Raw genomic sequence first — 27,232 nt, 5'->3', positions numbered from 1 at the left:
AAATGAACCAACATATGGGTGGATTGTGAGTGTTTTGATGTTGATGTTCAGATTTTCTCTAATTTATTCCTAACAATTTGTGAATTATAAAACTACACACTGTTTACCTTCTCTCTTAGTATTCAAGCAATTTAATTGGACAAATTACAGTATAATACATTGCACTCAAACACATAATTAAAAGAACTGCTAATCAGGCTTAAGTTAAAATGACTGAAAGAAAATTAATAGTCATCATCGTGTGACTGCAATATGCTCTGTTGATGTTTTCTCATTATGATGATTAAAAATGTCATTAAACTGCCATTACATTTCAATTAGTCTCTCATAATCAGACCATTCTCCAGTACTGAAGCAGTGCTGTGTAGAATGGTCTGACTGCACCGTACTATCATTCTACTAAAAAATGCTCTAACGTGTTTGTATTTCTTTAAACCAACCACAATTGTCTTGAGTGGAGCTAAGAACGGGACGCAACAATGGTATTCCCCTCTAAATAGTGACAGTTATGGTGGAACATTTGCATGTGGAGTGGTGTGCACTGTAATTAAAATGGAAAATTCACCAAAAAAAAAACCTGCCTTATTGTTTGACTTAAATCCACAGCAAAACTTGAAATTTCCAGTTTGGCAGGTTGCTGCTCCGACATTGTTGTTATTGTTGTTTCCCATAGTGAAGGGGATTTTGAAAACTACAGAATATAGCTAATGTATGCAATGATGGTATGTGTTAAAGTAAGATCCATATGAATGCCAGAACCCAAAGTTTCAGAACATTTATCAGAGCATCACTCTGATGACTTGCTTTCTTCCCATCGTGCATCCTGTCGCCATCTCTTCCCCAGATGAACATTAAATACAGTTCCAAAGCTCATGTAGACACTTTCAGTGATGGACAGGGGTCAACATGGGCACTCTGATCAGTCTGCAGCTACTTAAACTGAGATGTTCTGGTACCTTTCTATCATAAGCAAGTCGAGGTTTTTAGGAGTTTGTGGTACAGCTGTTCTCCTGTAGGATTGATCCACCACAGAAGCCAGCCTTAGATTTCCATCAAGGGGTCTTAAGGTACGTATCCACTAGATCCAGCAATTTCCCGCATCCCATTGATAATGTACTGTGATGCATGTTGGTCCGGTTGCAGTGTGTCTCCCCGGAGCGAGCTGCAGCTCCCCACAAGACCTGCCATTCTGGCAACACTGTCGTCTAACCATCACAGTCTGGTCCTTGTCAAGTCACTCAGATCCTCATGCTTCCCAGTTTTCCTGCTTCCAACAACCAACTATTCATTTGCTGCCTAATGTGTTGCACCACTTGACAGGAGCCACTGTAATGAGATAATTAATGTCATTTACTTGACATGTCTGGCTGACAGTAGTTGTGCATTGTCTGTGTGACTTTTGTACTGGCAACATAAAGTCACAAAATTGATATTTACCAGGGAAACTACATATTATTTTATGCATTTTAAAATTTATTTTCTTCCCAGCACTGATTATTTGATAAGTATCATTCATAGTTGATACAGATGTCCTGCTGATAGTTCCTCATTTTGAAAGGAAACTTTGACAGCTCACACAAACAGACGATAAGAAGATCATCTCATTAAATGTCAGTAAACAGCCCACATATAACAATGTTTACAGTAATTATTCAGCCTATTATTGACTGGAAGACAATGTGACAGTGAAGCCACAGAGCGATCAGACAGAAGTAATTATCTGCGAAGAGTAAACCTTCATTAGGCTGATTCTGTCAGTAAACAGCACTTGGCAACAGATGTTTTCCAGCTAGCACTTCACTGCATTAACTTGGTATTTTCCTGGACCACTAAAGCCCAGAGACAGCAAAAAGATGCAGAGATGGACCTTAAAATGAGCTAAAGCGGTCCTTTCAGTGAAAAATGTATAATTCATAGGCTTCCATCAACACATTAGCTGTGGTTCCCACCTGGAGGGGAAGGAAATCATTTCATTTCTCCCGTTCCTTTTCCATCTTTACTTCTTCCTACATGAGAAAAAGCTGATTTCATAATCATCGCAAATTATGCCTGAAGACAATTCACATAAAAAGCATTATGCCAGCTGCCCTTGAGGATTCATTATTGAAACACTCAAATCATTTGACAAATACGGAGCTATCCAGCTGTGTCAGTTCAACTGGTGAGTTCCTCATTTGAATAATTTTCCATAAAAGCCTCTTAAACAGGTGGCAGTCGAGGATCAGTTGCTTTAATATACATAAATTCAATAGAGCATAATATGGTCAATTTGAAATATTTTTGTATAATAAAGTACTTCAATTTTTAGCCCGACTCTGGCTGAATAACCTACAATTACTGAGCGTTTTATGACAAATTATTTAAAAGAAAATGAGAATAACCTCCAGCCTGGCTTCCTAATTAGCCTCATTTATTGCTCAAACTGTGAAGTAGAAACACAACAGCAACTTAATTGTTCATTATTCTTCTAAATGAGGATTTTTTTTTCTTGTTTTGTGTCCTTATGGCATTGAAAGACTTGGTCTATGATCGTTGTACACATTTAATGGCAGCGATCGCTCCAATATTTTTTTTAGATATTTCACTCTGGACCAAACCAACACTGCTGTCGTTGCAAGTGTGGCTAAAAAACTAGGAAAAGATGAGGAAATGTGCAAAGCAAGGGTTTGTTTCAATGCAAAACCCTTCCACTAGTGTCGAAAATTGTTGCAGTAGCCGGCTGTGTAATTGGTCTAAATCAGGCTAACCCCAGGTGTTCAATAACACGGGATGAGCACCGCCAATAATGTCTGAGTCTCGTTTCCTTCTGCTTAGATTAAAGAAGCACCACCGTGTTGACAGATGTGAGCAAATGTGGGACCAAGAGGCAGGACAGAAATGCATTCTGTCCCCGCAGCATGTCCCCAGTTCATGAAAATTGTACTCAGCATGGAGCCGTTCACATGTTCCTGTATGTTAATTAGTCAATAACTGGGCGTTTGCACGTGTGAAGGTCGGCCTTCACCATGGTAACAGCTGTGACCAGGAATGGGAGAACGTTACAGCAGACACTGTTTAAATAAATTACATAATAGGAAGCATGACATTTTCTGTAGCATTACTTGACTTTAATTTTCCATGTGAAAAAAAAGCAGCTCAAATGTAACGAGGCAGTAACAAGAGAAAGCTTTTATTTCTTCCTGGCTAGAAAGCATGTGGCATGTGTTGGAGGTTTGTTTGCCTTTTTTTCTGCCTTCATGTGTTTCTGGGTTCAGTGAATTTTACCTCCACTCATTTATAATTCACAGAATGTTACATTTTGATGGATTAAAATAAACCTCATCAGTTTTCTGGGAGTTTTGGATGCCTGGTGTTTGATGTGTCGAACTGATTATTTTGGATTGGTAACAGATATTAAAAGACTAATAACTTGGCAGATAGTTACGGCTCCAGTATGAGCTTTGATTTGTAGCGAGTCTGCGGCGAATCAACAGTCTTGTCACCATATTTCAACAAATGTCACAATGAAACCCACACACTCACAGTCAAGTTTGGAACAGAAACCGATAACCGTTTATGGCTTTTGCTACACAGCAACCCAAACATAATTCATCATGAGCCGGGGAAGCTGGTCGCTATGTTCGAAGCCTCGTGTATGATTCATGGGCTGCTGCTGGCTGCAGATAAACCATTAAGTCCCGGCTGCAGAAACAGGGGCAGCTCATGTGAAGAGACATCTGTGTGCCTCTGGCTCAGACCGGTAACACTGTCCATGCACGCCGTGAGGAAACATGACGGATGAGGCTGCACAGGGAGGGACTGTCTGACTGCTGGGCATGTGCTGAGTGGAGGGAGGATGTTGAGAATTACCTGTGCTTCTACTGTATGTGTGCATGTTAGGAAAATTAAAGAATACTGGATGAAAAAACAACCTCAGATATCACTTCCTGCATAAAAATAGAGGAACTGGTACAACTAAAGGTACATTTGTTTGGAATGATAACAAAAATAGCTCATAAGAGTTTAATTTAAGAGCTGATATCTAGACATTTTCCATGGTTTCCTTGATAATAACCAAATTCACTTCAGCTCTTCCATCAATACCTATGACACTGTTCTGCCAAAAGCAGCTTTTAGGATTCCACTTTTTCTTTTCTGTCTGCTTTAGTCACATGATCCACACAGTACTGATTCATAACCATTGTTTCTGCTGACTGCATCCATGCGTCTTGGCTGCTCTCCACCAGCTTCTGACATTGTTCTGCTGTCACAGCAGCCCATTCCTGTGGGACAAATTCAAACAAGTTTGCTTTGTTTTTGGGCTTGTGGTTCTCCATTTTATGTTTGATGATTTTCCACAGGTTTTCAGTTGGATTTAGATCTGGTGATTGAGCAGCCAAGGCATGGTTCCAATGTTCTGGTTCTCTGTCCAGGCTTTAACTGACCTTGTCTTGTTGGAAAATCCAGTCATTGGAGGCAGGAAAGAGTTTTCCAGCTGATGGAAGAAGACTGTTTTCCAGAGTAGCCCCAAACATGACCTGGTTCGTTGGTCCGGTTCGACCCAGACTGAAACTACCCCAGATGGTCACTGATCCACCCCCATGTTTTACTGTAGGGGCAGAGAGTCTGGTTTGTAGCTTCTCCAGGCTTCCTTCTAACCAGTAAGTTGGCTGGAGTGGGCATCAACTGAAAACTGGACTCATCACTGAAGAGAACCTTAGTCCAATCATCAACAGTTCAATCCTTGTGATCCCAGCAAAGAGTAACCAGGCTTTCCTCTGCCTTTCCTTGATGAAGGGCTTCTTCCTGCACTGTGGGACTTCAGACCAGCTTCAACAAGTTGCTTTCCAACTGTTCTTGCCGAACAAGTCCCATTTCTCTACAGTGTCCACTCATTTTTAAGGTTCCTGGAGGTCTGATGATGATTCCTGACACAGGAATGGATGAGTGACGGTCATCTGGTGGGTAGAAAGACGTTTACTGACCAGCTAGCAGTTTGGTAGAACCATGTTGGGCTTGTTTTTCTTGGTGTAATAAACGGCTGTCTTGGAGATCTTCAGTTTTTCCGCTACTTGTCTCTCACTCATGATGGCTGCCTTTGTGGCTTCACATAATTCTTTAGTTTTAGGCGTTATGTCAAAGCTGACAGCTTCTGAGTTGTGCTACGGCTTGAATGTCAGCAGGAAACCACTCTAGGCCTTTACATGTGCTGCTGATGACATGAAATGTCCTCTTATACACCCTGGGAATACAATGAAGCTGAAGCATGTCAAATAGGACATAAAGTATTATGGAATCAGCTGCATTTTTTTTGTTGTGTTTATTGTATTCTTCAGGTAATACAATGAACACGAAGAAAACAAGGGTGGTCTAATCATTTTTTCCATGACTGTATAATAGAAAATCAATATACAAACTCTAAGAAAATACTCTGACTGCAATATATGTTTTTCGACCTAAAAAGGATGGTTCTAGTATATTTCTACCGACTGTATTTTGTAAACAAACTGGGATTAATATACAGAGCCGCTAAAAGCCTGATCCGGGTGACTAATTTCTACATTTACTCTTAGTCAGGCTTGAAAACAGCCTTTTAAAATGATTCATGTAAAAATCTGAGGTTTTTCGGGAAATCTGCAGAGAGCTTGTCCAAGTTGCCCCAATGTTTTTATGCGACTCCCCATTAGCATGACACATAGAGCAACCTTAATGGGAAATACGCCATCTTGAAATATTCTGGTAATAAACTTCAAATCTCTGACGAGTCGCAGCACTGCATCATGTTGATGATCAAAAATCATTTCAACTGGCACAAGACCTTGGAATATCGGAATTAATAACACTGGTGTGCAGGCAAGCAGTGTCCTCCCGTTTAATTTAGAAGCAATTACTTTAGGAAAGGGCAAAATACATATAAAAATGTTGCGTACTTGTAATAAAATGTAGTTTATGTATGTTTTTAAATCATCCTTATGATCCAATATAACTCACTATTCATCCAGCAGAAATCCACCAAACACTGTGACTTGTGTCTGTCCTGTGTTTGTTGCCAAATCGTCTGTATTGGCTCTATTAGCATCGGTCGATTAAGGTTTAGTGAGCTGCACAATAATTAGATTTAAAGCAAACTAAGCTCGTGTATGGACACCAAAGAGGTCGACAGCAGTGCAGAAAAGTTTAAAAACTGTCACTATAAAACAACTCGTAAGGTATCTAATGAAAGATAAAGTAGTTTATGCTCTATATAACATTAAATGTAATAAAAAGCTTAATAAAAACACATTACAACTCTTGATTCAGAGTTTTTTCGAGCCATCTGTCCACTCTGGCTCCTTCACATCTCCTGAGTTTCATATAAAGCCCAGATCGTTTTGGTTTGTCGGTTCTGATAACACGGACAATAAAGTGTCTGAAAGCTGTGAAAAGGTGCTGTTTATTCTAGCTTTCAGCCCCAGACTGCCCTTTACATAGCCACTCATATTATGTGTTAGTATGAAAGAAAAAAAGCGTAATCTATCTTTCATATTAACTCTGTTTTTAGTGTTTTTATGTCACTATTCAAGCCTTTCACTGCTTCTAGCTTTCCTCAACCATTTTACAGGAGCCATTATATCAGTGTCTGAATAAGTGCTACACCTCACTCAGCCTGTCATGGCCACTTACTACCTGTGGACGAACATTTACCAACACTTAAAGCTATTTTGGAACGTGTTTCTGCTGCAGCATGTATCCAGTGACATAATGGCTTCCATTTACCAAAATTACTTCCAAGACAATTTAAAAAGTAACAACGATTTGAGCGTATTTCAATTCTGTTTGTGTCACAGGGGTTAATGTGGTTCGCAAACAGGATTAGGCCTTTAACGATTAAAGCTGCAGCATTTGTTTTAGGCTCTGGGACTCAAAACTAATGTGTGTTTATTATAGTGATTTTATCAAATTTTCAGGCTCAAGTCCCTGCTTTTATTTTTGGCTTACATTGCTCTCAGGATACATGCATCAAAACAAACAAACCAAAAAAAAGCTTCACATTTTACAGCATAACCACGATTGTTTCTTCACTTTTACAACAAATATTATGCCGACTATGAGAAAAAAGCTCCTCTAATCTTATTCAAATAGTAATTGAACTTAAATTAAACTCTGGATCTAAATTCAACTGAAAACCTGTAGAAAATCATCAAATGGAAAATGGAGAACCACAAGTCCAAAAAACAAAGCAAATTGGTTAGAATTAGTGCAACAGGAATGGGCTGCTGTGAAGCAGAACAATGTCAGAAGCTGGTGGAGAGCAGCCAAGACGCATGGATGCAGTCATCAGAAACAATGGTTATGAATCAGTACTAACTCCTGTGTGGATCATGGGACTAAAACAGACAGAAAAGAAAACATGGAATCCTAAAAGCTGTTTTTGGCAGAACAATTCCATAGCTACTGATGGAAGAGCTGAAGAGATTTAGGTTATTATCAAGAAAACCATGGAAAATGTCTGATATCAGCTCTTAAATTAAACTCTTATGAGCTATTTTTGTTGATATCATTATATTTGTCCAAACAAATGTACCTTTAGTTGTACCAGCCATTAAAATGAACAAGAAATTGAAGAAAACAAGGGCGGTCTAATCATTTTTTCCATGACTGTACATCTGGACATATCGACCATCAGTTTTAAATGGACAAAAGAACCTGCCTGTCATTTCAGTATTGATACTAATGGCTCCATTTTAGGATTCTGGAGAGGAAGACCTAAAAGCAATAGTCAAAGTCAAAGAGGCTCTTCCCTCGATTCCAGCAGCTTTTAACGGGTTGGTGATAAATCAGAAGAGGTTGACAAAATGGATGAGGAGCAAGCAGGCAAGAATGAGGTTCAGCCAAGGTCAGAATCCATCTGAGCAAGAAACACGAAAACCCTGGAACACTATCAGTGCAAAGATGGTCTGGCAACTGACAAGCGTCAAAGGGATGGTTATAGATACACCAGAGGTGATGAGGGAATGAGCTGCAGATGATGCAGGAGGTGGAAACACAAACTGCAGGGACGATGGGAGTGGCTGGAAGTGAAACATTAGTGATGTTTCTGACAGGAAAAGTAATAGAAAGTGGACGAGTGAATGAAGGGAACAACCTTTTGGGAGTTGAGTGAAACTGTACACAAGGTGAAGCAGCTCTAGGGTCACTGACAGTTTGTGAAGCACTGGAAAGTACTATCTGGCAGAAGAAGCTTGTTTTTATGCTTGTCCGTCAAAGTTCGCACAATGGTTCTTGGTACGAGTGGAGCAGTTTCTATTCTTATGACATTCAATAACGGATGGTAAAGAGGACTCTAACAGGATGCGGCTCCACTCTTATCATGTTCTCAGTTTGTACATCCTCGATTCCTTTCTTCACCTCCTCTCCTCCCACCTGAGATGCGGGTGGAGAAGGCGAGGATGAAACACGAGGAGAGAAGAGTTGAAGCAACAAGTATGTGACAAAATGAGACATCCTTTACTTGGAGTCATCATTTTAACCCTCATGTTGTCCTGCAGGTCAAAACTGACCCGTTTGAAAGTTTGAAAATGTGGAAAAATATATATTTTCACAGTGAAACTTCAGATGTCCACATTTTCAACATTTTTGGGAAATCTGTGAACATTTTTTGGTGGAACTAATGAAATGTTAAAAATGTTTCTTAAGAACATTCACAAAAAAATCAACCACTGATATATATGTAATCACTTTAGATATTTTTAGGATTTTTCTGGGAAGATTTTACTCATTTTTTGAAAATATTCACAGAATTTTCTTGCCAAATTTGGGGGATTTTTTAAAAATAAACTTTTAAGGGAAATTTTTAAGGAATTACTGAAATTTTCTTCCTGAAGGTTTTGCGAATTTTCAGAAATTTGGGGATTTTTTTTGCAAAATTTTTGGATTTTTTCAGACAAGGAAACAATTTTTTTTGGTGCCCATGAATGAAGACAACAGGAGGATTAAAGCAACAGAAATCAAACACAATGTCTTCCAGGTCTGCATCCTCTCTCCACAACATTAGCACTGTATTTATGATCTCCAGTGTTCATGATAACCTACAGTATACATTTGCTTTCAATTCAATTCACAACATGGTATAATAACATAAAAAAAGTATTGATGTCACACACACATCCCATGAACTATGAGTGATGCACCAGACAGCACATGACATGACATAGCATGTTACTGACTGATACATTTTGCATTCACACATTTGTCAGTCTTTTTCCTGCAGTGGTTTGTATATTCCAGCTTGGTGTTTTATGCATTACGAATGGAGTGGAGTACAAGGATGTCCTTTTGCGTCTTCGCTCCTCACAGCTCCTCCATCAAGCCCACTTTCTTCTCACTCCTTGAGATACATTTCAGTAATAGATAGGTCCTTCAAGATGCTGCGCTAAGATCGATTTCATTGGAAGGAGGATGGAGGACATGAAGTGAAGAAGAGCTAGATGTCCACAACAAGCTGCTAAATGTCTTCTACTGCGTTAGCCGTGATGCTAATGAGCCACATGGTCAATTTGCGTTAAGTTTGAATCAAGAAACAGTAGTCAAAATAAGAAATACTGTCCAAAAATGATCAAAGACCACTTCCTGTCCTGCACGATGATTCATTTGTCTCCTCTTCTTCATAGGGTTTTTACTATCTTTAAACACAGGTTTTCTGTTTTTGATAAATGCTGCGTTAGTGAATAGTCTTGAATAAAAGGAAAAATAATGAGAGCATGGGAATATTAGCACATAATTAAGTATTTGAAGTGGGAAGCGTTGCTGAGACACCACGCTGAGTAGCTGCTGATGTGCTATCATCAGTCTGATGTCCTTTTTTTAATTTTAAATCACGACATTGAACACAAACATGCAGAGAGATTCATGGATTGTCAGTCATTAAGCAGCACTTCCACGTCTGGGCTAGCCACTTCATTAAACACTTTCACCTTCTATCATGGCAAACACTGCGTTGTCATAGAAACTCACGATGGGCGATGATGATTATGCCGAACCCGCTGTTTGAAATTATTTCGCCGGGGTTTTGTCACAAAGAGGGAAAGATGGCATTTAATGATTGAGGACTTTATCTCGCCGGCGTCTGTTTTAGCAGAGCGATCACAAATACAACACAAAGCCGGAGATCACATGTGCAAACTCAGTGAGAGCGTAGCCAAGCACCAGTGAAATGTGCACAAGGGTTGGTGGAAGTGACCCAAATACAGGAGGGGGTTGGTATTTATTCTAGTCTCAGCCAAGATCAAAGCTACGGGCAAAGTGTATTCCAGGATCAGGAAAGTCACTTCTGAAAACCTGCTTTTATAGACTTGCTTTTATGTTTTATGTTTACTTTTAGCTTTACTTAGTTTTAGTGCTCCCTTTTGTATTCCTGTAGTCCTGTTTATTTTAGATGTTCTCTCTTGTTTTATTCGACTTTTAGCTGCCTGGTTCCTTGGTGTGATGTCGTCTCTCTAATTTCTGTTTGATTTTTAATTCTCTCTAACTTTAACCCTCAATCTTATTCTTTAGTTTTTAAAACTGCCTAGTGCCTTTGTGTGTTATGAATGCTAATCTAGCTAATTATTCATTTAATTTATTATCACTTTTACTATTTATTTTAATCTGCTCTGACTTGTCTCTATAGCTTGTTTGATTGTCTCTGTGTTGCATGTTTAACTGTCAAAGCAGAGAGAATGCTGTTCTTACAGGTGCTGTATAAATATCATCATTATTATTATGTTGCAACAGTTGCATTATTTTTTAAAATGTCACGTTTCTCTGTCCTGGATTGTTTTATCTCCAGTTTCATGTCTCCACTGCTCTTCACCTTTGAGCTTAACAGAGCAGACAAACAGTGATATCAAGGCACACATGAGATAAATCCACTGAATAAACTCATAAACTTAACTCATAAAAAGAAGAAAGGGCGATGGGTTTGCAGGGGATGATGTTTGTGTGCATGCGTGGATCAGAGTATCAGTGGACCTGTCACTACGAAGCATACAGTCCACTCTGAAACTGACTGACAAAACCTTGATTCTGCTCGACAACTCGCATTCCCTGAGCTGTCACAGAGCATCTGCTTTGATTTACAACACACACACACAAATAAACAGATGGGAAAACATGCGCACACACACGTACAAAACTGAGAGATGAATAGAAAAGATGAATGATCAGAGATCCATAAGTCAGAGGGACAAACAGCTCAGCAAGCTGCCTGTCAGAGACGGATGGATGGCGTGGTGACAGATGTTCCAGCTGGGGGTCGACACTCGGAGGCTCAATGTGATGCAAGAACTCCAAAACATTCTTTCCAAAAACTTCCTGCGGATGTTTAGTACGATTTTCAAATCAGAAAAATGACAGAAGTACGCAAATAATTCACAGGATTTATCCCCACTGCTTATATAAATGCATAATCACATGATACAAATTCAAATTTTCTGATTTAGATACGCTTCTTTTCTTTTTTAGATTGCAAACATTATTATGATGATGATTTGACATAATAATGTTGGTAATCACATCAACTTAATGTGCATAATTTAAACTCAAATTTCACTGTTTGTTGATTAAGAACTAAATTTAAGTTGTGACTTTCTGATAATTTCATTTTTCCCTCAAGTTTCAGTTCAGGAGCTCAAGCGTTAGCTTGAATATAAACAGCCCTGAACAATTTGAGATGCTGAGGATTGTGTGTTAGGGAGCCTGTAGGCTAATAAACATGACATAAATGACATTTCAAGGTAAGTAGTGACTCTTTTAAAAAATAATTTTCACTAAAGCAAAGAATTTGGGAATATTTTCAAGGGCAAAGTGGACATGTGTGTAGAGTTTAGGCTACACCTGCTGGTACAGTCAATAAATTATGTTATGTTAGATTACTGCATGTAATGGCTGCACAGTGGATCAGTGGTTAGCACTGTGACCTTACAGCTAGAAGATCCCTGGTTTGCATCCCGGCCTGGGATCTTTCTGCATGGAGTTTGCATGTCTCCCTGTGCATATGTGGGTTTTCTTTGGGTTCTCTGGCTTCCTCCCACAGTTCAAAGACATGCTGAGGTTAACTGGTGATTCTAAATTGTCTATAGGTGTGAATGTGAATGTGATTGTTTGTCTCTATATGTAGCTCTGCGATAGGGTGAAGGCAGGGGACACCCTGCACAGATTGTCAGTCTAAGACAGCTGGGATAGACTCCAGCCCCCCACGACCCTAATGAGGATTAAGCCGTGTACAGACAGTCAATGGATGGACACTACATGCAGCTAATGCTAATCATCTTTAGCAGCAAACTTAGGCCATTCTACCCTTGGTACGCAAGTACAGGAGGTCCTCGGTTTACGACGTCCTCGACTTACGGCGTTTCATCATTACATCGTAACTGGTTCAGTGGAACTAGCTGGCGATTGGAGCGGATGAATACTGTATGTACAGGGGTCACGCAGCTATAAGACAGCTTTGTTTACATTTGCTGCCACATTGGATTATGCTACATTCACTAAATTCATTGTGGTTCCCAAGCGTAAGTCAGACTTACATATTAATTGCCATCGATATTTTCCTACCGAGTTGTGTTTCAGTGTTAGCTAATGACTGTTTTCATTACTGTAGTTATACAAATACGTAACCTGATCGATATCTTGATGCATGTAGCGGCTTTGTTTACATTTTCACCAGAGTTCCAATTTACGGCAAAAATCGACTTATGTCATACCGTAGGAACGGAACTCTGACATGAGTCGAGGAGCCCCTGTACATTGTCCTAGCTTATTATGGCTTTATTTAAAATTCGTGACCTGGTTGGGTGTCATTGAGCCTCAGAGAAGACTTTGTCATGGTGTTCCTTTACTGCCTAAACTCCCACAATGTTCTCTGCATAGAGACCCATCTTCTCTGGTTGCTATAAAAGTAAACAGGTTCCACCTAGTGGCATAACCGGGCACTACAGCAAATCTACATTACTTGAAGCGTTTTTACTCCAGAATAATGGAATTGGAAGATACTAAAACTTAAATGACTCAGATCAGATCGGGAGCAAAAAAAACTTGAAAGGAACATCCTCGGTATGAGCATCTATGTCCGATATGGAAGATTTTTTTGGTAAAAACCATAATGTAGAAAAAAATGCTTTGGATTATTTAGACATGGTGTCATCGTACAGTTTGTCCAGCAGAGCAGCAGCAGCTCCATTGTTTACAGTACTCCCAGCACTGTCTGTAGCACATGCAGCAGAGTATCACAGACGGTGGTGCGGAGTCAACTGGTGTTCTCACGGTAAGCTGCTAATTACTGTCTCAGATACATTGCTGGAAAGGTAATCATCAACAATGACTCCACTACTGTCCCTTCTCAGTACTAATCTACCACATATTCCTGTACATAAACAGTATGGCTGCTATACCAATATTGGAATATTTAAATCTGTATTGGCCAAAAAAGTTCAGTATCCGCCAGGCTCTACCTCTATCCTCAGAAAGGCTCTTTCTTTTTTCAATGTCCTAAAACATAAATTGTTGCCCTACCGCATAAAACACAACACAAGGTGATGTGATTTGTTCTTTCTCGCTGTGTCCTCTGCAGACCTGTGCTCAGTGACGAAAGCGTTTAATAAAAGCATCCATCAACTGTGAGAGGTGAGGTATTGGAACGCTCCTGATTGGATCAACTGAAAGTGATGTAAAGAGATCAATATCCACGAACCCACAAAGACAAACTCCCATGGGCTTGGAAGCTCAGCAGATGTACAACTGAGCCAATCTTCCAGCTGGTAAATCATTTACATTCAAATCATCTTCAGTTTCAACCACACGAACAGTGGAAAATGTCATTGAAAGAAAAAATCTACTCACAGCATTTACGATTTACTGCAACGCATCACCTCTCAGTGATTCTTTAAGCAATCATGACTCATCATCTAGTCTTTGTGTTGTTTGTTTCATAGTGTTCATGTGATTTCTCTCAACCTTGAGTGCAGAAGCAGTAAAGTTTCTTGTCCCTGAAAGCTGACTGTCACATCGTTCGGAAATTAAATCACACCAAGGACTAAATCAGTCTGTGGAAACTTGGCAGCAGTAATGGGAAATATGTGCAATTTCAATACAACAGGCAAAAACACTGAAAACAGCAAATTAAGATAGCTGAAATTGTTGTCAAATTGTAGCTAAGCTGAAAATTAGTGTGAGATTTTGATATTTTGCCAATTATATGAGGAATTACAGGGGAAAGCCCATGTTTTTTAGAACACTGCTGCCGATCTTGCAGTGAAAACCATTTGGCCTACATGAAAGATGCTCAAATTTAGTTTGCAAAGACTTGCAAATGGGGTTATCTAGACTGCAATAACATAAATCACACATGCTGCATGTATTCAGCAACCAGTGTATTGTGCTCTGCTCGTGGGTTTGACAATGTTTGTCCACTTCAATGTGATTCAGTCCTGTAATGGTTTTCAATCTCTGGAAATATGACAAACGGCAATAAAAAGAACCGGTTGAGGTCAAACACAGATCTTCATTTTGTTGCTTAGGAACAATTTTTTTTAATTTACAGAGGACTTTCTGCAAAGAGCCTTACTCTGCTGTTGAGGAGACGCAACTGTGTTAGCAGTGAAAAAGGTGCGACGGCTGTCAAACTGATGGATTTCACTTCGGATGAGGTCATCATTTGACCTCTTTGGGATGTTTGGTTTGCTCATATTTAGAAATGTGCGACAATTAACTATTCTAAAGGGGAAAAAAGCAAGTGTGAAAAGACGGAAAGATCTGCAGCTCTTAGTTGATACTCTGAAATGCTGGCGCTGATGAAGACAAACAATGTTTAACAGCACCTGTCATCGAACATAAAGAGCAGAATCAGTGTAAGTGTGTGACTCACTCTGTAAATGACAGATGGACAAAAGAGCCAAGAGCTGCCATCAATCATGGAGCAGAAAAAGACAAAACTCTGGCTTCTGTTCCTTTCTGTTTAATTAATCATTGTTCCCACTCTTTCTTAGCACATACAGTAACATCGTCTGTCACTAAATCCCTCAAAATATTACCCTCACATCAGCCTTTTATCTATCTCATCAGGAATAAATCATCATATTATTTGGCGATTTCTTAACATTTTTCTCCTGAACTTCCCCTCTTAGGAGAAATATGGAGCAAAAATTTAATCAATAAAAGAAATTATCCTGTCTAGTTTGAGGATAACATGAGAAACACAAGTAAAGCTGGGGATCTTTTGCAGTGCTTGTAGGCTTCACTGAGTTTTCTCTTTTTTTTTTTTTTTTTTTTTTTTTTTTTTACAACCTTATGGGGCAATAAATAGACAAATCCGAGCTGAAAGTGGCCGAGAGGCAGGAAATACCCTGGAGAGGTTTCCAATCCATCACAGGACTAACACAAAGAGACAGACAGTCAATCACACTCACAAACAAGGAGCTTCAAACTCACAAGCTTCTTGCTGTGACGTGACAGTGCTAACCGCTGTATCACCATGCTAACCCGAGAAGCTATCACAATACACAAAATCTTTAATATTTCTAATGAAATTTGAATAAAACGTACATCCAGACAGACAAAATGAAACACAAGCTTCAATTTTACACAGAAAATTAAAAAAACTAGTGATATCCTGTTGTCACAATTAAGTTGACAGCGGTAAAGGTAGATGTCACAGTCAGCAGCCCTAAAATGGTCCTAAAATGGCCACTGTCGACCCAAACAACTTCAAACCTGACACTGCTCTTTCTTGGGTGGATGACAACACACTCTGCAAGTTTGAAGAAGATTGAATGTACGGTTGTCGAGATATGCGACAAACAGACACACACACATGCAACAAGACAAAGATTCCTTCATTTATCTGTTAGATTTTTAACAAATCAGTGAAAAACTTAAGTTTATACATTGATCTTTGAGGTGGCAACAGAGTTGAGACATGAATCCAGTCAAGGAGACAAATTTCTGACACGAGGAGGCTCATATTTCAAGTTTTCTTTTGGTTTTCTACAGAGCAGATTATTTTAACAAGTAAAGATCAGTGCAGTGAGAGACAAAAAGGGACATTTAGGGTGTGAAATTGGGGATTAGGCTAAAATGAGAGTAAGTTTTTTACCCAGAGAAAATGGTCAAAATCACATATTGGTGTTAAATTGAGCTCAGTTGTGTGTCGGAGAAAGCCTTATTTTGAACTTCCCTTTCCTCTGCGATGTTGGTTTTCTCAGATTCACTCTGTCTTTGAGCTGAACAGAAAGACCTCCTGCTAAAACCGGACTGTAATTCTCCAGCAGCGTCCAGTAACGTTAAAGAGCTCATTACTACCAAACAGGAAGGACACTCTAATTAGCTCGCTGCACTCTTTACTCATAATTGTCTACTTAGCAAGAAAATAGGACTCTGTGCTCCCCTGTTGTGTGCAGAAACACAAATGTAGTAAAAAGCTGGACACAGAGTTCCCTTCTCTTCCTATCTGTCACTGTGCTGTCAGGCTCTGTCATATTGATATTAGTAATGATCGCTGGTAGCTTCTCGTAAACGCAGTCAAACAATTACGCTTCATTAGCAGCTGATAGTTTTATTGTTTCCGAGTCCGGAGGTTAGCGCACGAATACGTTTGCCTTGACTCATTTCGCGGCAGGTGAGTTTGTCTGTACGCTAAAGCAAACATGGTAATTGCAGTGTGAAATCCTCATGCGAGCTGCAATTATCGAGCTCGTCATTGATTAACGGTGACTGAGATGGTGCACAATGACTGCATGTTGAGATGTTACAAAACGGAGGTGAGGGCAGCAGGTTTTTGGATCTCAACTATGAAGTTTGTGTCAAGTATTTTGTCGTGGAATACAAGCCTGAATGACAGATGTTACTGTGAACTGGGAGCAGGTTCAAAGCAGCTGGATGTCCACGAGACAGTCCAGATGTTTCTGCACCGAACGGTCACATGAGCAGGACTCACATCCACCATCTACCTATGAATTCACATGAAAGGTATAGAGGCTTCCCAAGCAACATCAAAGGCACGGTTTAAAATGAAGTGAATGATCCCGAGAGCTCGTGTTTTTGCTTTGTTTTTCTCCACCACGCGTACCTAATTTGTTTTAATGCGGGGAAATTATTTCTCTTTCATCCCACACAACCCACCTCCTGTTTATTGCCGTCGATAACTGTAGTCTGCAGAACAATTTCAAGAATTCAAATCCAGGCAGTCCAAAACTCCTGATCCTGTAGTGTAGAGCTGCAGCAATTAGTCTGCATCATTGACAAAACTGGAAATGCATTAAGATCAACACACTGGAAAAAAGATACCTGTAAAAAAAAAAAAAAAAAAAAAAATGTAAAAAAAAAAAAGGGGGGGGGATTTGGGAAAAAAATCTGCTAAACATATTTTTTTTAAATGGCATATTTTTTTAAATTACTAGCAGATTAAAATATAGTAAAACGGTGTACTTTTACAGTGACAGATTTAAATACAAATGTTTGATCTGCACATTATTTACAGTTTTTCATCTAAATTTAAAAAAATAACTGTAATACTAATTGATACTATCCATAGTTTAACATAACAAGGAACATGTGTAAAATAACCATTTAAAAAAAATCATTCCACAATTTTCAGTTCCTAGCATACATGATTTTTCTTTTGAATAACGGTAAATGTCTCTAAAAATATATTTTGTAGCCAATATAAATACATTAAAACTAATTTAACAGTTACATATTGTAAGAGAACAAATTAATAATTGTAAAAACGTTGCGTTTTTCAGTTCCTAGTATATACAAATTTTCTTTCAAATAACAGCAAACACATGTAAAAAGATGACAGTTAAATGAACCAAAGGCACCGCTTGGAAAGGTAAAACCACTTTAAGTGTTGTCTGTTCATTAGTAGGGGCAGTTTTTAAATATCTTATGTCCTTGTAGCTGCAAAATACACACTGAAGCTGAAAAGTCATTAAATGGGATCATTTTTCAATGAAAATTTCTAATCATTTAGATTAAATTAGTGTTTAGTAGCAGGCTTAATAAAATATAGCTGTTTTAAATAACAATCCTCGTATATGTATGCATATGTATACATTAATGGGTTACAATTATTCCATCTGAGACCTCTATGAGTTTGGATCCACATTTTATACTTTCAGTCGGGTCCCGTTCTATTACCTCTGGTTCCAGGTCTGTTCAACATTATATTTGTAACTGAAGGAAACCTGCATGTAAGTGACCGACTCTCTGGGCTACGAGGATGGATTATCTGTGGCACGGCCGGCCACAGGGGAGACGGCTACATTAGACATAACACAATTAGCCTGTTAGTATAAATCAGCAGTGGAATCTCAGTCGACTGGGTTTATGTCCGGTATCTGACGTTACTCAGTTCTGCGTGAGCCCAACTCCAACATTTCTCTTTTAATTCAGGCACAACTGATTGGATCTATAGAGACCTCTCTATTGAAGCCAAGACAAAATCCTCCATCCTTGTTCCACGTAAGAATGCACTGTTACATCAGGCGAAACCTAATCAGGCTTGTGCCGTCTGAGCCAGACAAATCAATCGGGGATCCTCCAGAACTTGTGTTTTCAATTCAGCACTTCTTTCTCTGCAGGGTCATTAACAGAAAGACATAATTTTGAAAGGCACCCACTTGACTGCTTAGTCTGTTAAAACGTATTAATTGAAGATGAACCTCCAATTTCATATATACACGAAGTGATTTAGCGTCCCTGTCACTTACAGTGAGTAATAACCCTTTCAGTATTCATATGGGTAGGTCAGGATGGACCAGAAGAAATAGGAATCTGTCCTTTAAAAAACACAAGGATTCTTACGTTGCAAGATGAACTTATTTTAGCCTTAGTGTTATTTGTTATTGTTGCTCATTTTTAGTCACTATGGACACATTTCACATTGCAATATGAAATGCTGCGTCACTATGGAAACAGTATAACCATGACCAGAGGTAGAGACAAGTCAAAAATGACTTTTGTACAGTATGACAAAGTTAGGATAATTTAAAAACCTGGAATCAACACATCCAACATTTTCCAAGTTCCCGCAGGTGTTAACAGCGCTTGAAAAAAAAAAATGGTGACAAGCTACAGATATTTTACTACTCACATTTTAAGTTTGTTTCAGCATTTGTTTCCCATTTACACATCCTGCAGTTCAGCTGAAAAATTCTAAATTTTTTGTCATTTGACTGCTGGTCATCAACATTTTGACTGTACCGCAAAGTGCAGTATTTTATTTTTTTTTACACAATGCAGTTTGTACAAACGGTTTATTTTTGGCTCGATTTTAATGAAATATATAGAATAAAGCAAATTTGAGCTAAGATTTGGTTATTTATTCATACAGAATGGCATGCCACGGGCGAGTTGTTCAAGGACTGTCAGAACGTTTGAAAATCTGAGAGTTGTCTATAATCCGTTGTGCCATTTTGGCATTTTGTTTTAGACGACAACACATCTTTGAAACCTGCTGGTGCGTGTTGGGGTTCAGTGGGTTCACCTGGCGGCCAGGTGACTGCAGGTTAGTCATCTGAAACAACATGAAACTCCGTCAGAAGCTTTAAAGAAGCCCATTAGCTCGGCTCTGTGTCATCAGTTTGGTGAGGCGGATTGCCGTCATGACTTCATGTTCTGTGTTACTGGGTTCAAACTCGTATGAACTGCAGGCGTGTTTAGAAGTTATTTTGTCCTCAGGGAGCTGCTTAACAGAAAACAACTGAATTGTCCACAATCACATTAGTTGTGGGGCTGCGGGTTGATGCAGGTCAGCGGATGCAGATGTTTCCTGACCTCCTGAAACAAACACATCCAAAGTTTCAGAAAACGCTTCAACTCCTCAATCGGACCAATTAGGTGCAGCTGCTGGTCTGGCTGGATTTGGGGAGGTGGGGGAGCCGCTTTGCACTCATCAGGCTCAAAACACCTCCCAGTGTTTCCATGGCAACAGAAAGCATTTGGCACCGATGGCATATTCCTCGTGGAACCAAGCGGTTTCGGTTCAATACATTTTTTCCAATTGAGCGTGCAGATCACCGGCCGTGTTTGCTCACAAGAAGTTTGCGGATGTTTGCAGAGTTTTGCGGAGCGGCAGAGGGAGGCAGCGAAAGGCCGGAGAGATAAGGAGCGAGAGAGAAGTGTTTTATGGCTTTCAGGTCATCATTAGTCAGACTGTATGGGAGGAAAAAACAGCTCTCATCCACTGCTGTCTCTGTTTAATCTAGCCAAACTGCATTCAAGGCCCCGACTGTAAAACGGGGACAGACAGTTCAAGACTGCATTTCCATTTACGAGTGAATATCCACAGTGTGTCATTAGCTAAATGGCAGCTCACTTTCAATCTGCCAACAGAGAGAAAAGACCAAGAGAGGTACTGTTGAGAGAGAAAGACAAAGATCCTGATGAATGTTAATGACCCTGATGGATTGTGCTTTTCAGAGAAACAAGACAGATCCTTTACCTTCTTTTTAATTGCCTCAAAAGTCTCATTTGTTCCAAAAGTTGCCCAAAACATTCAGACACTCCTGGCTGTGTGTCACTATAAAGCCTGATGCTCACTTCATTACCACGGACAAAAGGCAGGAGGATGGTTGGTTGTCCTGAATGTGCTCCCACGAAACCCATGAAACTCCCCTAAGCTTAAGATCAAGTAGATCCCTGCACCATCCGTCATCTGCTTTATAGACAACCCCCTTTAAAATACATTATTCAAGCCGCCTCATGCATCATAAACAGACAAACATGGATGTGTTAAATCGATGCTGGTGATTTTACTTTCATTTCTTTTTGCAGTGCTTCCTCTTCATTTTGTTGCTATGGAGTTACCGGGGAGCAGATCTACTGCAAGTAATTTAGGGTCGACAACATCCTGCATCCAAATGTGCATTCTTTAGCAAAACAGATGCATTTCAGGAAGCACTGAGACTCGGATTAATGTGGGATAATGTGCTCAGTCTGGCAAATGAACATTTATCTGCCCTGGAAACAGTGAGCTAAGTGAGAGGAATAACAAAGTAATCACGCAGCAGATCATTGTTGCAATAAAGAAGTAAATCAACCGAGAAGTCTCCTCTTTAATTTCTCCAATAAAGAGGTGGCATTTCAATTATAACGCCATTAAAACACCTGTCCCACAAGTTCAGCACAGCAAATCCTGCACCCGGCCACTTTATCAGACCAATAAAGTGGGTAATCACTGGGTGGAAAACTCTCATTTTTATCCTCCTCACATCTCAGCTCTCTGATTCACCCCTCAGCTGTCCGGCTCTTTTCTAAGTGCACTTGTTTCATCCTCATTTTCCCCTTCCACAGACCCATCTCCTCCACCAATCTAGTGCCCTTTAATACCTAAAAGAGCCTCGTGTGAAATGGCAAAACATCAGCCGTTTAACCAACACACGTGTCTGGTCTTCGTGTGCAATCAAAGACCAGCTTCTCACAATGAAAATCCAATTCAGAGAGCAGATATCAGGATAATGGGTGATATTTTGAGGTGATTGTGCACAATAAAAATGGATTCTCATTGATTCCTTCGATGAGTGTCAAGGTTTTTCAGTCAGTGAATGTCAACAGGAAACATCCAGCTTGTGTGAGACTAAAAGACATGATTTCTGCCTGTGTGAGTGCTTCGCCTGACTGCCCAGCTGATCAAAGTTCATTTAGTGTGTGAAACAACTGAAATCTCACCCATTGAAGAGCAAGTGGCCGCTTGTCATGTGTGATTAGCCTATTAGGTCGGTGATTGAAGAGGATAAAGGCTCATTCTGTGATGAGATCTTGACAGTGTGACATTAGCTTGAAACTAAGTTTGAAATATTAATGAGAGGTGAAAGAGGTGAAGATTTAAGAAGAAATTTCTACATTGGAACATATAATTTGACTCTTACAAACCAAATGTTGTGCATAACATCAGAAATAGTTAGCTGAGTCTGGAGAAACACATCTGGCAAACTTTCCGCACTCATCTGCTGTGCTTTATGGACTCTAATATAACGTCCACAGGGAGAGGACAACTGCTGCCTTCATGTGCACTGTGGCTTCAGAGGGGTTGATTGGCGCGCAGTGTTTTGCACTCACATGGGAATAATATGGCCACATCAGCTGGTTTATTAGTTTAGGTGTATGATGCAACCTGGATGAAAACAGCAACAGATTTGGAGATAATCGGCTGGTTTTTAGTGCAGCAGCTTTCCTTTCCTCCCTGCCCCTCTGGAGCAATTTGCAGCGAGATTGGAGGCATTTTACGCACGAACGGCAGCTGTGCATGCAGCGCTGTCAACATTCACATGGCTTCACTCGGCCTCAAAACACACAAACACACTTCCACGTCCACTCTGCTCGACAAATCAACAGGTTACACACGTGTGTGGTTTGTTTTAAAAGGTGTGAAAACGGTTTAATTATGCGCATCGAGGCTGAGGACACGCGTCCGCTCGCCTCAGTGTGGCTTAGAGTTCTCTCAGTCCTACCTGACGATGATGTACATGACCAGCACGTTGCCCACCAGCCCCACGACGCACACGATGGAGTACAGAGCCGTGATAACGATCGCTATGATCACCGGGTTGGCGTCCACGTCCAGTCCGCTGCCGGTCAGTTCGCGCTGCAGGTCACACGGCGGCAGCGGCTCCGAGAAGCTCGCGTTTTCGGTGAAGTTCCGGCAGAAGCTGGTGTTGTTGTAAAACAACGGGAGCTGGCTCCGGTGCTCCGCGTCCGAGCCGTTCCCGGCGCTCTCCATGGTCCTCGGTCGGTGCGTGTGTTTTTCTCCCCCCTCGCTGCCCTTTTTTTGGGTGTCTGTCGGCGGACTCGGTGCCCGCGGAGCCCCGCTGGGTTGCTTGTGTGTCGGTCGCTCGGTGAGCTTTGAGCGCCGGTACCGACGCCGCTGACCGTGTTGAAGAATGTGCTGCTGTGATGGAGGAGGGCGCACGGCGGCGAGCCTGCACGGGACAGAAGGGACGGCGTGAAAATGAATTAGTTCGTCCTTCCTCTCCTCTTCCTCCCCTTTCCTCTCTTCCTCTCCTTCCATCCCTCCTTCACTTCACGTTTGTTTACTTCTTCCTTTCCTCCCTTCTTTTATTTATCTTTGTTTATTCCACCTTTCCTTCATTTTCTCTTCCCAATCCTTGATTCCTTTCCTCTTTCCTTTGCTTCATTCGATCCCTCTGGCCTTTTGAGGATTTTCTTCATCCCTTTTCTGAACTTTAATGTCTCCTTTCTCTCATCCATCTCCATCCTTTTCTTCTTCTCTTCCCAGTCTATTTCTTTTTACTTTGATTATGTTCAACTTTATTAGTTCTTTCCTCCACAATTTTCCTTTCTCCTTCCACTGCTTCCTTCTTTCTTTTTGGCCCTATTTCCCCTCCTTTTTTATCCATCTCCATCCTTTCTTTAATTTTTGTTTATTCCATCTTTATCTTTCATTCTTGGTTCCTTTTCTCTTCCTTCTTCCAATCCTTCATTTTCCTCTGTATTCTAAATTTCTGTCCTTTCTCCCCTCTTCCCTATACTTCCACCTCTCCTTTTGTGTCCATGTTCATTTTCTTTCCGTGTTTCCATCATTCCTTTGTTTCCTTTCTCATCCTTTTCTTTACACTTTCATTCTCACTTATCTTTTCTCATTCCTTCCATCTTCTCTTCTTCCCAGCCTTTTCTCCATTTCTTACTTTTTCTTCATGCTTTTTCCCATGTCTATCTTTTTTCTTTTTTGCTTTTGCTCAACTTTATTCATTCCTCTCTTTTCCATATTTTCTTCCTTTCTCCCCCTTTTCTCTACTTCTAAAAAATTGTTCATCTGACCCTTTGTCTAACATCCGTTCATCCATTTTCATTTGTTTCTTTGCCTCTTTTTGTGATGCCTCCTTTCAATTGTTGATTCTAATATCTGTGTATTTGTTTTTGTTTTGTTGCACACACATACTCATAAATGGGTCAATATATAATTGCGGGACTTTTTCTAACATAATTGACAGGTATCATAGTTGACATTTTTGCTGTTTTCAGGCCCAAAATCAACATGGCCGCCTATAACCAAACACCACATGGCATTTTTACAGAAAGGTCTTCTAAATATTATATACACAATTGAGTAAAATTGAAATTGAAAGTTATTTCTAAAGATGTTGTAGTAAACCTGTTGACTATTTTATATTAAATAAGTCAGAAAGCCTTGGAGTCTGGCCAGTCTTTTCTTCAGGAGGAAATGACATCATGTGGAGCAGGTCATGTGATCTGGAATTAACACACTTCCTTGAGAGGTGTTTTGTAATGGGGAACTTAGTGGAAAGTGATTTCTCCGACACAGATACAATTTGTTGTTTTCCATATAAAATCATTTTATTATTGTTTAGCTAATTAGAAGGTAGTTGTTACTAAATTTGGATGATTATTTGGTTGACATTACAGTGATATCCAGTAATTTTTTATTAAGTGATTGTTTCCATAGTAAATAATTATGGAATTTGTAAAGACATGATCATAATGAACATAAAAAGCATTTTTTTTTACTTTTAATAAAAATGTATGCCAGATATATCCTATGGACTTCAAAAGTCCCTCAATTATATATCGACCCATTTCTTAAACAGCCAATAATCCAAAAATACAGTAAAGTTAGATCATGTAGAAGCTGTTGGACAGTAAAACACAGCGACAGCAACACGTAGTCTGAGTAACAGCTGAGGACACTAATGGAGGACTCCAGGGATTATCTGTCAAGTCTTCCATGCATGTACACGTAACGCTTTGATGAGGCTTCGCACTTCTGATTTCTGTTTTCTCTGCTCTATTCTAATGAGCTGAGCCAAGCAGGGGAATGCAGCGCCGTGTAATCCAATAGGGATTGATTTTAATCAAGATAATGTCCCTGCTTGTCTCTTTACTGTTTCACAGAGGCACAAAATGGGCAAAGATCATTTACTGAACGTGCTGGAGGCTTGTTTGGAGTGAAACTTTTCAGCATCACTAGTGTTCAAAGTCACTGATGTAATTTTGGTTTTAGCAGTTGCTTTAATCAAGAAAATCCACATAATTAAAGAAAAACAACTTTCCTTATTATGTCCTTGAGTTAGTTGAATAACATGGAGAAAAGCTTTATTGCTACTCAAACCTCAATCAGCTGAGATGTGAAAAATTCAACCAAGTGTCGTACGAATTATGTTTATTACTTAATTGTTTTCCTGATTGCACTGTGAAGAAAAATGTAATTGCTCATTGGATTTTGTTCAGAGGCAGAACGTGGAGTTCTACCTACATCAGCGTGTATAAAGAAGAAAAAAAAATCATGAGGAATGAAGTCCATCCATCCATTTATATCTGCTTAAACAAGATCAGGTCTTGAAAGCAGCAGGTCATTCCAGATGTCCTTCTCCTCAGCAATGCTTTGCCGTTCCTCCTGAGGAATCTCAAGATGTTCCCAGGCCAGTTGAGATATGTAATTTCTTTACTGAGTTCTGGGTCTCCTAGTTGAACGTGCCCCAAAACTTCCAGAAAAAGACACCTTGAAAGTATCCTAATCAGATGCCCTCAGCTGATTCCTATCAACCCAAAGTTCCTCCAAGTCTACTCCGACCTCCCTCCAGATGTTCTTCAGCCCATCTTTGAGGCTAAACCCAGTCACTCATTAGAGGAAATCCATTTCAGCCATCTCATAATCTCTTTCTTTTGGTCTGTATCCAGAGCTCATGACCACAGGTGAGAGCTGCAGCGAAGAGAAACTCATCAGTCAAGAACTTCGTCTTCCAGCTCAGCTTCCTTCGTCTCCACAATGGTCCAGTACATCACCTATGTGTCTGTACATCTCATGCTTTATTTTCCCAACACTCATGAACCAGATCACGAGATACTTTAACTTCTCACCTTCACACTCAGATGCAAACTGTGCACAGAAGGTCGTAGCCTAATGAAGCCAACAGAACAATGTCATCTGCAAAAAGCAGAGTTGCGATTCTGAATGTTCCTAGAATGAGATTCCCATTTTGTGACTACTGAAGTGCTATAATTATTTACTACAGAGGAGTCGAAAGGAGATGATCAGAGTCAGTGGTGGAAGTACAAAGAACATGACTTTAACAGTCCAATGACTAGATCTTGAATCCCATCAGTTTTTACGTTTGGTCAACAAAAGCACTTCAGTTGAGGTTAGTGAAAGATCATGGTTGTGTTAACTTTTTGAAAAAAAGTTCTTCCTCAAGCCTGTCTCTGGATTTTTTCCTAAAACCAGACCATGATCTTTCTCTAAAATTAAATAGGTCTGTCAGAACTACTACATGATTACTGATTGCAATTATTTGAGCTGACCGTCAGAATTTTTCCATCATCGCTGCAATCCTTTTCATTCATCTGTAAAAAAAAAAAAAAAAAAAAACATTTGAATGAAACAAACAGAAAAGCCACGTTTCACAGTGTTTTCCACCGTTGCATTCCTTTCTTCTTCTATGATTTAATGACACCGGCTGTTTATCTGAAGGTGCTTAACTTCTTTTTTTCAAGTGATTGAATCTCTATGAGCATCTATTGACAATGACATTGTGGGCGCTTTTTGATTTTCTGATTAAAAAAAAGGGGGGGGGGGGGGGCCAATAACTTGGAGACAGATTTGCAGCCAATAGGGACAAATACCAACCATTTAAAACTAATAGAGGCATCAGATTAACAGAAGATAACAATGACATAGCACTATAGTTGTCATTTGTTTGACAATCGCCAATAAAATGTCATTATTGTAGCAAAAACCATAAGCTGTTAGTCTCTAAACACTAAAAAATAAACAAATAAAAAATTATACTCTACAGCCACAAGGGGATATTGTACAGCAACAACATTTCCTAATTACTGTATGCTGAAAACATAATCCACTGCTGCAAATTATGTTAATATACATTCCTGGAGAATTCCAAGCATTGCCATTGCTGTCCCACTGCTTGGTTTCACATAAAAAAAAGATACTGCCTTTCAGTTCTTCAGTTCTGACTTTGAGAGATTTTCCTCTTTAGCTAAAAGCTTTTTTTTTTTTTTTTTTTTTTTTTTTTTTTTAGTTTATGGCTGAGCACCCTTTAGGAAAAGGTCAACTTTCATGCCGGCTGTGTTCGGTGCTGATAGGTATTTGATTCATCGGTGCAAGACGGAGAAGTGTTTCAGAAGGAGCTCTGTTAGCATAAACAGGGCACAGATGGAGGCTAAGTTTTAAAGATAAGCACATATTTGTCAAGTCAAACTAAATAGAAGAGAGGACACAAAACTTTGAAAGACGCCCACGTCA

General features: G+C 39.8%; 1 protein-coding gene across 1 annotated transcript in view; it reads right to left on the bottom strand.

The window, feature by feature from the left end:
* oprm1 (opioid receptor, mu 1) overlaps positions 1 to 22,964 on the bottom strand; it is a 38,811-nt gene extending 15,847 nt beyond the window's left edge. Inside the window, exon 1 of the mRNA XM_023274680.3 lies at positions 22,446 to 22,964. Within this exon, the coding sequence (XP_023130448.3) occupies positions 22,446 to 22,714 (269 nt within the window). The 5' untranslated portion in view covers positions 22,715 to 22,964. The remainder of the gene's footprint in view (positions 1 to 22,445) is intronic.
* Positions 22,965 to 27,232: the final 4,268 nt, after the last annotated feature.

The sequence above is a fragment of the Amphiprion ocellaris genome, chromosome 16 (assembly GCF_022539595.1).
Source record: "Amphiprion ocellaris isolate individual 3 ecotype Okinawa chromosome 16, ASM2253959v1, whole genome shotgun sequence".
Classification (NCBI taxonomy): Eukaryota; Metazoa; Chordata; class Actinopteri; family Pomacentridae; genus Amphiprion; species Amphiprion ocellaris.
The sequence above is the reverse complement of the archived record's forward strand: the minus strand, read 5'-3'. Positions and strand labels throughout refer to the sequence as shown.